At 42.4% G+C, this 13,728-nt stretch overlaps 1 protein-coding gene across 1 annotated transcript in view; it reads left to right on the top strand.

The window, feature by feature from the left end:
- The first annotated feature begins 5,880 nt into the window (after positions 1-5,880).
- miga2 (mitoguardin 2) overlaps positions 5,881-13,728 on the top strand; it is a 74,526-nt gene continuing 66,678 nt past the window's right edge. The window contains exons 1-2 of the mRNA XM_048613415.1: positions 5,881-6,001; positions 13,240-13,343. Of these exons, the coding sequence (XP_048469372.1) occupies positions 5,881-6,001; positions 13,240-13,343 (225 nt within the window). The remainder of the gene's footprint in view (positions 6,002-13,239; positions 13,344-13,728) is intronic.

A 13,728-nucleotide genomic window follows, 5' to 3' on the forward strand; every position in this document is an offset into this window, starting at 1 on the left:
AATTCAAAGGCTATGTTATGTTGCACTCTGGTGACCAAATAAGTGGTTACTCCAAACAAAAAAGACAAGTGAGAAGCTCAGTGGAATTCCAACTCATTTGTGTTACTTTATACTCAATGTTAATATTGTTGGGCATTTTGAAATCTTGATGCTTCAAGCATCTTTGTGAAGGAGGATCTTGTCCTGGATGAGTCCTGTGATTACCATCAAATCTCCAGGAATGCAAAGGGCACTGATCAAACCCAAGAGAAAAATCATAAGAAGGCTTTCACAATACTGTCTCTTCTTTTAAATAAGTGTCTAAGCACTGTTTATTAGGAATAAAAGGATTAGTGACAGAGAGGGGAATGCTATTTGACTGGCAGTATAAAATCATCCAATCAGATAATACAACGACAGCAACAAAAACAGAAGTTGCAGGAAAAGCTCAGCAGGTCTGGTGGCATCTGTGAAGAAGAAAACAGAGTTAACGTTTCGGGTCTGGTGACCCTTCCTCAGAACCCTCAGAAACCTGAGGAAGGGTCACCGGACCCGAAATGTTAACTTTGTTTTCTCCTTCACAGATGCTGCCACACCTGCTGAGTTTTTCCAGTAACTTTGTTTTTGTTCCTTGTTACCACATAGTCTTCCATTACACCCTACCTGTTATTTGTCACTAATAGTCCCTATTAACAACTATTCACCCTCCCAGCCTGATCGTTATCAACTCTTTGTCTGTCCAACTGTTCCTCTCTCTCTTTAGGCTCTATCCTATCGTATACTCCCTACCCCATCTCCCTCCTCTTTTTTCTGCATATAAACTGACGTTTTCCCAGCCACCATCAGTTCTGAGGAAGGGTCACCGGACCCAAAACGTTAACTCAGTTTTTTCCTTCACAGATGCTGCCAGACCTGCTGAGCTTTTCCTGCAACTTCTGTTTTTGTTCCTGATTTACAGCATCCACAGTTCTTTCGGTTTCTTTTTCAATCAGATAATAGTTTGCTTTCCATCTGAATTTGGCAAGGCTGTGCGTCATCGTCTCGAACATGTTGAGATTAGAAAAACCAGGTCGCTGTGTATAACTGGCACAGAAGTGATGGGCCAAAGGGCATTTTTCTGTGCTGTAGATTCCTAAAGAGTCTAGGACTCTTTGATAAGGATGGGAGAGTAGGGATGGGGCAGGCTATGGGTGATATCTCCTAAAATACATTCGCAACCTTACCCCAGCCCTGCTCCGTGATGAGAAATGACCCTGATGTGTTTCAGCTCCCATAACTTTGTTGCTTTGCCTCACTAGTTGTGTTGGTTCCACTCTTTCCTCAGTTTGTTTTCAGTGGCAGGGGTTGAATTCAACTGTTTCCCATCAAGCCTGGCAATGCCTTGATCCAATGCTTTATGAGATGTCCCAGAAACTTCTCAAAATGAACTCTCCTTTTGACAGGCACTATGGGCTGCTAGGGTGGACAATTTAGCTTGTGTTGTTCCTACAGCAAATATAATTGTGAAGGAGGAAGCCATTTACCCCCTTAAGCTCATTCTGTCTTTCAGTGAGAATATTCCAGATCTGTGACCTAGCTCCATTTGACCTCCTTTTATCCACATCCATTCATATCTTTGGTTAACATCTAGACGTAAAATTAAAAATCAATCCAACATCAACTGCCATTGGTTGAAGAAGATGCGAAGTATCGACCACATTTGACTGTCAAAGAGTTTCTTTTTTAAAAATGCATTCAAAAGATGCAGATGTTGCTGGCTGGGTCAGCATTTATTGCCCGTCCCTAGTTGCCCCTTGAGAAGGTGCTGCTGAGATGCCTTCTTCAACTGCTGCAGTCCATGTGCTGTAGGTTGACCCACAATGCCCTTAGGGAGGGAAGGAATGGCGATATATTTCCAAGTCAGGATGGTGAGTGGTTTGGAGGGGAACTTGCAGGGGATGGTGTTCACATATATCTACTGCCATTGTCCTTCTAGGTGAAAGTTGCCATGGGTTTGGAAGATGCTGCCTCAGGATCTTCCTAAACAAGCTAGCTCTAACATTTCAGTTATATCTCCTAGTTTTAGACTGCCCAGCCTCAACCTCTACTCACTTCTCTTCCCTCCTTTGCTGTCTTCCACTTCCCTCCTATCCCCTCCCCTCCTTTCTACCCAGTGTACAATCCGACAAACAATATCAAACTTCCATGACTCACTGGTTGTCCAACAGCCCATGATAAAAGTGTCTGACGGTGATCGAGGGAAAGGGAAAAATCACTAAAAATCTTAGCCTTGTTGCATCCAGGAACATTTTCCAGCTGGTTAAAAACAGGAGCTTTAGCTGAATTTTAATGATCCAGAGCCATTAATGTCAAAAGTATGACACATGGATGTTGCCATCCAAGCCTGGAATCATTGACATATGGTTGCAACATTTAGAAATGTGAATTAAATTTTAACCAGAAAATAAAGGTTTAAGTCTTGTTCCCTTGGCAGAATGATTCCAAACCTGGCACTGAGAGGAATTTCTGTGAAGCTATTGGACAGGATAGACCATACCCCTCTCACTACGACACCTCATCTCCATTTTGCAAACATAAAACTTAAAAAGTGATCTGACCGAGCTTCCACAGAATGTGGATGAGTGAACAACAACCCATCTTTAATGTTAAAACTTATCAAGACATGTCTAGGAATGTTATCAAACAACATTTGACACCAAACCTTTTGGAGATATAAGAAGAGACTGGTCTGACATATGGGTTTTAAAGGTGCATCTTAAAGGAGGACAGTTTGAGGATCAGAGTTTAGGAAAATCGTGAAGTGGAATCAGGATATGTGCTAGATTGGAATTGGGAGTGCTGAGATCGTAGAAGATTGTGGAATTGAAGGAGGTTAAGCAGATAAGACTATGGAGCAATTTGGACTCAAGATTGAAATACATGCTATAATTTCAGAAATGTAGAAGACTTTTCAAAATAATTGTCACATTACAACAGTGGTGCGCTGGCAACATACTTTATTAGAACAAAGAACAAAGAACAATACAGCACAGGAACAGGCCCTATGGTCCTCCAAGCCTGCGCTGACACATTTTGCCCTTCCATACTAAAACTGTCTTCACTTACAGGATCCATATCCCTCTATTCCCTTCTATTCATGTATTTGACCAGGTGTTTCTTGAATGCTGCTAATGTGTCTGCTTCCACCACCTCCTCCGGCAGCTCATTCCAGGCACTCACCACCCTTTGTGTGGAAAAAGTGCCTCTCACATCTCTTTTAAACTCCCCCTCCTGACCTTCAACCTGTGTCCCCTACTAATTGAACCCTCTACCCTGGGGAAAATCCTCATACTTTCCACTCTATCCATCCCATTCACACTGTTATAAACTTCTATCAGGTCGCCCCTCAACCCCCTGCATTCCAGTGAAAACAAACCCAGTCTATCCAACCTTTCTTCATAGCTAAAATCCCCCATACCAGGCAACATCCTGGTAACCCTTTTCTGTACCCTCTCAAAAGGATGCACATCCTTCTGGTAATGTGGTGACCAGAACTGTACACTATTTTCCAAGTCTGGTCTAACTAAAGTTTTATAAAGCTGCAACGTAACTTGTCTAACTTTATACTCAATGCCCCTTCCAATGAAGGGAAGCATGCCACAGGCCTTTTTCCTACCTTATCTACCTGCGCAGCCACCTTCAGTGACCTGTGGACCTGCAAACCCAGATGCCTCTGCATATCAAAACTCCTAAGGGTTCTGCCATTCGCTGTATAACTTCCACCTGTACCTGACTTTCCAAAATGCATCATTCACATTTGTGCAGATTAACCTCCATCTGCCAATCTTCTGCCCATGCCTCCAACTGATCTATATCCTGCTGTATCCTCTGACAATCCTCCTCACTGTCCGCAATTCCACCATTCTTTGTACTGTCTGCAAGCTGACTAATTAGATCAGCTAATTTCCTCCAAATCATTTATGTAGACCACAAACAGCAGGTGTCCCAGCACTGATCCCTGTGGAACACCACTAGACACAACCCTCCAGTCCGAAAAGCATTCTTCCACCGCTACCCTCTGTCTCCTATGACTAAGCCAGTTCTGTATCCATCTTGTCAGCTCACCCCTGATACCATGTGACTTCACCTTTTGTACCAATCCGCCATTAGGGACAATGTCAGTTGGAATTAAGAACTTTGAGATGTCATAAACAGTGTTACATAGGGTTGCTAATGCTCTAGACAAGGCCTGGAGTCTCAGGAAATTGAAGATCAATCTCCAGGACACTGCCTTTATATTCATCAAAAGATGATACAGATCAAAACTTAAGATGTTTGCTACGTTTACAACGATGAATCTTTATTTCACAAAGCAAAGTCAAATATTCTGGAATTTCTGTTGGTGTCCTTTCCATCTCCTCTATTTTCCTCTGAAGCTTTGGATTCTCACACATTTAGTAATGCCCATTGTGTTGTCACCGCTGTGCGCAACCTCTGGAGATAAATCAAAACATTGATTTTTTATTTTGTTTTTAAACATTTCTCTTTACCAGATGCAAAAATATTGAAAATTTGGGGGAATAAAGTCTGTTTGGGTGATAGTCAACCCAGACAAGGAGGAAGGCAGTGTATCACAATGACAAGTGTCGTCATCATAGAATCCCTACGGTGTGGAAACAGGCCCTTTGGCCCAACAAGTCCACACCAACCCTCAGAGTATCCCACCCAGACCCATCTGCCTATAACCCACCTAATCTATACATCCCTGTGCACTATGGGCAACTTAGCATGGCCAACCCACCCTAATCTGCACATCTTTGGACTATGGGAGGAAACTGGAGCACCTGGAGGAAACCCACACAGACATGGGAGAATATGCAAACTCCACACAGACAGGGTAGAATCAAACCCAGGTGCCTGGTGCTGTTAGACAGCAGTGCTAACCACTGACTACCATGCCACCCCATGTGTATGGGCTGCCAAATGTCTGATGAATAGCTGGAAATTGGTTTGCTGGGGACATGTGCAAGTCATGCAATGAAACCATCAAGAATAGATTTAGTCACAGTGGCAACACTAAATAAATGCAAGTTTGTCTTATCCTACTTTGTTTTAGTATGGCTTTCCTGTTCTTTGTGTAAGCTCAATAGGCCAGACTTGAAGGTTTCTTTGAACAATATTTATTGACATTAAAAACATGACAATATGGCAGCAGACTTCCCTGCTCTGAGCTGCTCTAGTTCCAACCTTCTGGGAGAGTCTTCATGACATGACTACCGAGATTGCAGTTTCACAGCATACCTCAGAGGCTTATGCACATTCAATAACCCTACCCCTACACTTCTCTGGTTTAATGCAAACAGACCCAGGTCTTCCAGTATTTCCACGTAATTGAAATTTCTTATCTCTGGTAGCTTTCCAATTAAAGACTTTGACATATCCTTCCAAAAGTGTGCTGCCCAAAACTGTACATAGTATTGCAGAAGGGACATAATGTGTGATTTATCAATTCGTTTATTGCGGTTTATTAAGATTTAGCATGAGTTATTCTTTTTCATATTCTGTGCAATACATAAAGAATATACATTTTAATTTTCATTCGAGTAACATTTTGATTTTGTCTTGCCACCTTCAAACATGGTCTCTCTGACAAATGTACCATTTAGTCTATTTTGATAGACATGTTGCGTGGTTATTGTAAAAGTTGATTGCCAGGTAATAAATTTGGAAATGATTTGTGAATATATGGAATATCTGAAATCCCCGAATTGGAATTTCTGTGAAATAGTCAATATTTCTTTTCTCGAGCGGGGCCGATGATTGGTTCCCTAACCGCCAATCAGTGCTCTTTCGACCAATGAATGACCCGGTCCCGCCCTAATCACGTGACACACAAGCAGTCTTCGTCTTCAACCAAACCTGATGAGGCGCAGCGCCCGCCTCCGCGACCTTCCTATTGGTGTAGTGACGTCAGGCCCGGCGAGAGCCCGCTCTCCTATTGGCGAAGACCCCTGTCAGTCGGGGAGGGACCTCCGGCGAGCAGGTTTGGTTGTGGTCAGGGGGAGGGGTGGACTTGTCCTCTGATGGGGGAATGAAGAGCAAAGAGCGAGTGCTGTACGGGTCGGTGAGTGAGGGAGGGAAGGTTTGTTAATTCTCAGAATAACCCACTTGGACCGCTGAATAAACTTTTCTTGTAGGTAAGGTGAGATGTTCATGTTCCTTTTGGTTCCCTTCCCCTGCTGGTTGCAGGAGGAGGGAGCCCCCAGTGTTTTCAGGAGTTAGGTAAAAGCCACCATTTCTCCTCCTCCTCCTCCTCCTCCTCCTCCTCCTCCTCATCATCAGCAGCAAAGGGTCACCGGACTCCGAACGTTATCTCTGCTTCTCTCTCTTGTACACAGATGCCGCCAGACCTGCTGAGTTTCTCTCTTGTTTGTTTCAGATTCTAGAAACCCCTACAGTGCGGAAAGAGGCCATTCGGCCCATCTGGTCTGCACCAACCCCCCGACACCACACCCCATAACCCCACCACACCCCATAACCCCACCACGACCATAGCTCATCCACCTAGACTGCACATTCCTGGGCACTATGGGGCAATGTACCATGGCTAACCCACCCAACCCGCACATCTTTGGACTGTGGGAGGAAGACCACGCAGACGCGGGGAGAATGTGCACGCTCCACCCAGACAGTCCCCCCGAGGGTGGAATCGAACCCGGATCGGATGGCGGATGAGCCACCTGGATCCTGCATGATCTCCGTCATCAGCTGGTACTAAGTTTCATCGAGCCTTTCTTACCTGGAAGCTGCATGGGACCCCGAAGAGCGAGTTGCATCCTGTCATCGGGGGCGCCCTGTGAAATGGAGGTTGCCCTCTCTCTTTTTCAAGTGCCACTGACTAATGTGCTGTCTCGCCATGCTGAGTGATCAGTCAAAGTGATGTATGAGCTATGACTGTTCTGCGTTCACCCTCCAAACCCCCCTTCTCTCAGTGTCCCTTCCTGATCTCTCTAGCCCCCAATCTTCTGTCCATTCTCACATCCTTCTGCTTCCCCTCTCTCCCACCCCCTTCTACCCTGACAAACCAACATTGTTTCCTTCCCTTCGTGGCAGACGTTCCACCCCAGGTTTGGCTGCTCAAATTCTGGACAAGTGTGATTCAGAAAGTGTGGATTTTCTTGGTGTCACATGGAGTGGAGGAGGTGAGAACCATACATGTGCTTAAGGGGAAGCCGGATACACAGGTGAGAGACAGCAGGGGATAGAAGGGTATCCTGATGAGGGTTTGATATAAGGAGTAGGAGGGGGAATATGTGCAATATACATGTCAATCTTTTGGGCTGAATGGCCTGTTTCTCTCCTACAAAATTCTGTTTAGTTCTTTGAATCTGGATCCATCTCACAGTCTTCAATATCTCCAGGACTTCCTGTTACTTTTTTTGCTGCTGGGTGAGCCAGTTAGTGCCAGTGCATGGAAGCCTTCCTCATTTTGTGCATCTCTTGTCGGTGTTGATCATTCTTGGGTCTGGTGTAGTATGGTGATCTTGCAAGGAGGGAGAAATTGTCATTCATATACTGCATCGCTTTTGCGCCACTAAAACATTTTAGGTGTCTTTGTCCTCATCCACTTCAGTGCCATTGATTTGTTTTTATCACGCAGTCGCTATTGTTTTCTGCATGTGGTAATAATTCCAGAAACCGCAATTTGACAACTGGTGGTGTTGATTCAAGGAGAAGTGTTGGAATCTTTTTATGTCTGCCTGTTCAGGCCATGGCTCAATGTCTCAATATCTCTGATAATGTTGTACTTCCTTAATGCTGTGTCAGCCAAGATTGTATGCTAAAGTCCCTGCAACAGCACTGAAATTTGCAACACTCTGACTCAGAGGTAAGAGTGTCATGACTAAATCAAAGCAGACAGCATAGAGCATCCTTTATTTTGCCCCACTGGCAGGTAAAGCTTCGAGGATTGCAACACAGAAAGGCCATCTGGCCCATTACTTGTGAATTGACTTTTTGTTAATGCAATCCAGAAATGAATCTCACTGCTTCCTCTCTCCTTCAAATCTGCACCAATATTTATCCAGTTCTTTTTTTACAAGATGTAATGATCACTACCTCAAACACCTGAGCGCCAATATATCAGCTGTTAATACGTTAAGAATTTCTCCTATTCTCTCTCTTAATCCTTAGTGACAGTTTTAAGAATGAACTTTCACCATGGATACTCTAACCAAATAAAGTAGACTTGTCTGACACTTCTTCAGAATTCTTTCTCTTGCTCTGCACTCTGTTAACTATGCCATAGTAATCCCTTCTCTGGTAGAAACGACATCTGTTTCCTCTTCACATTTATAATGTATGTGTATGCATTATCCTTGCGCTGTGGCTGTAATTGCCTTTCTATAATAAAATGTTTAAAACAGTGCGTACAATACTCACATTCTAGCCTATGCATTTTTTTTTGGTTAAATTGATTTTTTTTATTACTTGTACCTCTATACCCTATTTGTAAACTCAAATATTGTCAACCTTTTTCCGATTTTTGTTAACCTGCACTTACACTTTTAGGGAATTCTGTGTGTTTGAACCACTTGGACTCTCCCTTCCTGGTGCCCCAATAGTGTTCCTCAGGGATAGTAGGAACTGCAGATACTGGAGAATCTGAGATAACAAGGTGTAGAGCTGGATGAACACAGCAGGCCAAGCAGCATCAGAGGAGTAGGAAGGCTGACGTTTCGGGCCTAGACTCTAGGCCTATCGTCCTGGGGATTACCATTGACTGGAAACAGAACTAGACCAGCCACACAAATACAGTGGCTACAAGAGTAGGTCAGAGGTGAGGACTCCTGAAGTGAGGCATTGTGTGACTACTAACACCAAATGGACTGCAATGGTTCAAGAAAGCAGCTCACCACCACTTTTTCAATGGCAATGAGGCTGAGCATTAAATGGTAGCCCATCCAATGATGCCCACACCCCATGAATGAATGAATGGAAAAAAAATTGTGCCCATGTTCGGTAGAAACGACATTGAGGGGGGAACAAAACCTTGCATTCCTGTAGCACCTTTCATACACTCAATGTTCCAAGCCATTTCAACAGCCAATTAAATATGTCACAGTTGTGATCATTGTACTAACGTAAGGACATTTTTCAGACAATTTGCTGTTTGTGGGATCTTGCTTTGTACAGTGAGATCTGTTTCGGTCATACTGTTTGAAAGGTCAGTGTTCTCCTGAACACTGGGAAGTGTACCACTTCTCTTCAAATATGTTCCACCTCCTCTCACTCTATCAGCCACATCGTTCTCTACCTGGAATGGGAGGGAAGTCTTATGAAGAAAAAATTGGGCAGGCTATGCTTGGGCAGTGGGGTTTGCAAGAGTAAGAGGTGACTTGATTGAAACACAAGAGAACCTGAGGAGTTTTGACAGGTGCATGTAAAAAGAATGTTTTGTCTTGTGGAGTACTCTAGAAATAGGGTTCACTGTCTCAACATAAGGGAGACCCATTGAAGACAGCTGATGAGAATTTTCTTCTCATGGAAGGTTGTGGTCTTTGGTACTGTCTTCCTCAAAACGTTTTGGAAGCTAAGTCTTTGAATATTTTTAAGGCAACAATGAATAGATCCTGGATAAGCAGGAGTTGAAATGTTATCCAGGGTAGGCAGAAATGTGGAGTGATTGGATTAGCCCTGATCTCATTAAATAATGGAGAAGGTTCAAGGGACCGCATAGCCTTTTCCAGTTCCTGATTTCTATGTTTGTATTCCTTTCTCCTTCATATTTAACTCACTTGCCTTTAAATACATATGTCATTTGCCTGAAAGACTCCATGCCTGTAGTTGGGGCCAAGTGGTTAAAGTGATGGATTAGAAATCCATTGGTATTTTCCTATGTTAGTTCAAGTCTTGCTGATTGCAGTTCCAAAGGGATCTTGTGGCAAAGTGGTAGGATCCATTTCTTTTGCCGTAAAAGGTTTGAGTACAGGTCCTGCCTGCCTCAGAGGTGTTGTAACTTGTAACTTGTTCAGACAGGCTGTTTTTTTTTTTTAAAAAAAGCACCCATATGATTGTTCTCCTCACCCTTTGGGTAAACAGACTTCTTCCGAGTTCCTTATTGAATTTATTAGTAACTATTGAATAGTTATTTGGGGGTTGCTAGTTTTGATTTGTTTTGTACAGCGTTTGAGCACAGCAGTTTGGTTAACTGAACAAGTGATGGTTTAAACAGTAATGGCTATGTGTGAATATGTTTAAAGGTGAGATGTATGTTGGCGCGGTTTTGCCTGAACACTAAGCTATTTGTAGTGCCAGCACCGTGATTGCAACTAGGTCAGGCTGTTTATGCAAGTGTCCTGTAATTATTGACAGTACCTGAGATAATGGAAGTATCCAGCTTCCACATGTTGACAAGTGAAAAGGAAAGTTTACCTTTCGTGACGTCAGGATTTCGCAAGCACTTGCACTGATTAAATGCTATTGAAGCAGTCACTTGCCATAACTATATTGTTCCTTTAACTGCAGAAAAAAATGCCCCAAGGTGCTTTTCATTCATCTAATCAGACAAAATCTAATACTGAGCCACATGAAGGGATAGTGAGACAAGTCCAGAAGCTTGATCAGTGACAAGTAACTTCAGTGTAAGAGGTGCAGATGTTGTGGTGAATATATTAATAGGTTTGTTGCAGCAAGAGTGCAATGTATGCACAGTCGTCTTATATTTACTGTATAAGATGTAATGTAAAATGCATATGTGGAAAAAATGGCTACGTTCAATGCAGGAACACATCTGGGGATCATCTGACTCAGTTTCTCAAGCTTGGTTTCTTTTTGGCTATTTATAGCAATGTGTAAATCTCTTGAGTTTCTTCCTAGCATGTCGCAAACTCCTAGCTATTGTTTATGCGCTGAAGGATCTACAGTTGGTAGTTAGGTTCCTTATTTTTCTCCTTAAGCAAAAAAACATTGCAGCATGGGATGTTAGTGTGTACCTTTTGGATCTTGAGTAACTGGTGTCCAATTCTTTCTATTAATTTGCTGAAATTTTTTTTTTGCTTTCAGAAAGCCTGTCAAATCTTTTGTGTATTTAATCATTTGATTACGTTTGGGTTCTGCATCCTGAATACTTATCTCATCTTATTGGAGATCTAGTCAGACATGTATCAGGTACTTGTTTTCCGTTTGGTCTAGGATAGTGCTCTAAATCTCATTCACAGTTTCAGGTCGGGCAGATGTAGTCGCAACATCGCACACCACTAGTTGTTTACAGGGATTCTGTCTCTGTCTTTTTGCTGCAGCAATCCACCCAGCTGTCTCTTCATAGCCCTGTAACATTGCTCCAAATATTTATTCCATTTTCCCTTAAAAGTTAACTTAGTTTCTCTACCTGCTTCCTGCAATATAACATCCTAGGTTTTAGCAACCCTTACATAAAACAGTGGCAACTTGCATTTTGAAAACATTTTTACTCAGCAAGTGGTTAGGGTCTGGAATGCGCTGAGAGAGTGCATTGGAGGAAGATTTGATCATGGGGTTTCAAGATGGAATTGGGTCGTTACCTGTAAATAAAACAATTGTAGGGCTAACGAGAAGCGGCAGGTCTCTATCCACTCGATGAGATGCTTCCTCTTGTGGGAGAATGTGGAACCAGGGGTCACTGTTTTAAAAATAAGAGGTTGCCCATTTAAAACACAGATGAGGCAAAATGTATTTTCTCAGAGGGTCGTGAGTCTTTGAACTGTCTTCCTGAAAAGGCAGTGAAAGCAGATTCGGTGAATGTTTTTAAGGAAGAGGTGGATAGATTCTTGGTCATTAAGGGTAGTAAAGATTATCGGGGTAGGTGAGAATTAGAATTCAGGTTAAATTACATCAGCCATGGTCCTATTAAATGGCAGAGGATGGCCTACTCCTGCTTCCTGTTCATATGTTCATGTTACAGGTACAGGCAGACCTTGGGTTATGAATGGATTCCATTCTTCTGTATTTTCATAAATCGATTTGCACGCAAGTCAGGACACAATACAATATAAAATAGGCATTTGTAAAAATGAGCAGACGTTCACCTGTTCAGATCTTTGATATTAATACCTCACTGTGTGGGATCCTGTTTGTAAGTACGAGTGTTTGTATTTTGGACGTTTTTAAGTCGGGCACTACCTGTAGTTGATTTTCTCCTTTACACTGTGTAATTCAGAAACATCAGAGGAGAGAGATTGGATGATATCTGTTTCACGTACCTCAGCACGTTTTCTGAGCTGCTGCATTGAATTGTAGCAAGGTGACCTTACTGGCTAGTTTTGTATTCCCTGTAATTAGGGCTGATTTGCTTCATTTAGTTAGCAAATAGATTTTCGCTTTTGCATTTTAACTTTTTCTAAGGCTGGCATCTTATTTATAAATAAATTCAGGGTAGGTGTATTGTAATTTCATGTATTTTTCTTGTTTGATTTTAGATTAAGCAGGAAACTCCACCACTGGTAACTGTGCCTAAAGCTGTCCATGTTGTAAGCTTGTGAATTCCCTCTCCAAACTTCTACCTCTTTGCATAATTGCTACTTCTAATATTTTCTCCTTTGGTATGTCGTACATCTTTGCTTCTTGTGCCTCTGAGGTTCCCCGGGTCTACTTTTATCTGTTAAAGATGCTATATAAGTACAATAAGAAAAATGGAGCACTACAGATGCTGGAGACCAGAAGTAAAAACAGAAAAAGCTGGAGAAACTCAGCCGGCCTGGCATCATCTGTGAAGAGAGAAACAGAGTTAACATGTCATGGCCAAATGACTACTTCACATCACAGTATACGTTATTCTAAATAGAAGTTTTAGTTACAACATTGTGCCTTATTAGTCACACAGTTGGGACTTCCTTGTGAAGTATCTTCAATGGCACTTTCTGACTCCCTGACTTCTACCACCCAGAAGGACAAAACAATAGGATCCCAGGCAACACTACTACCTTCCTGATCCCCTCCAAGTTGTGCACCACCCTGACTTGAAAAATATTGTTGGATCAAAATCTTGGGGTTCCCTATGTAACAGCATCACATAAAACAGATTGGAAGAGTTCTTGAGGGCAGAGATGCCCTTGTCTCATGAACAAAGTTTTAAATATTTAATCCTTTTCAGGCTGGCGAAATTATGCTGCGTTCGGATAGAAATTTCAGATTTTGTTTTGAAAGAGGTTTCCCTACATCTACCGCTCATTTCTTAACATTCATTTAATGTTAGCATTACAACAGTTCTCCTTTTAACTTAGTTGTGTTTCTGTTTTTCAACAGGATGTAATGTTTGTTCTGCATCAAACTGTATCCTGAATACCCCAACCCTGGGGCTAACGATGTCTGATGGAATAGTGGGAAGTGAGCCTCAATCTGTGTTCAAGGTACATACCTTTTAATGTTTTTGAGTCAACCCTATGCATTGTTTAGGGGAAAAATAATCAAATTAACTGGAGCAGTGCCCTCCATGCCCCCAAAGTGTTTCATGACTGCGTGCTGCTGGACTGAGATGCAACATAAGAGGGTTATCTTTCCCATCCTTAATTTGAAGTGTAGCAGTTATAGTAATTGACTAATAATCCAGAGAACAGGAGTTGCAAATCCCACCATGGCCATTTTTGGATTAAGTTTTTTTTTTTTATCCGTTTTAAGTTCTGTCAGATCAACATAAAAAATCCATCAGTCATGAAAGGAAAGGAAATCTGCCGGGGTTAGGACAGCAGATTTCCTTTCCTTTCATGACTGATGGATTTTTTATGTTGATCTGAC

Source organism: Rhincodon typus, chromosome 28, assembly GCF_021869965.1.
Source record: "Rhincodon typus isolate 14 chromosome 28, sRhiTyp1.1, whole genome shotgun sequence".
Lineage (NCBI taxonomy): Eukaryota > Metazoa > Chordata > Chondrichthyes > Orectolobiformes > Rhincodontidae > Rhincodon > Rhincodon typus.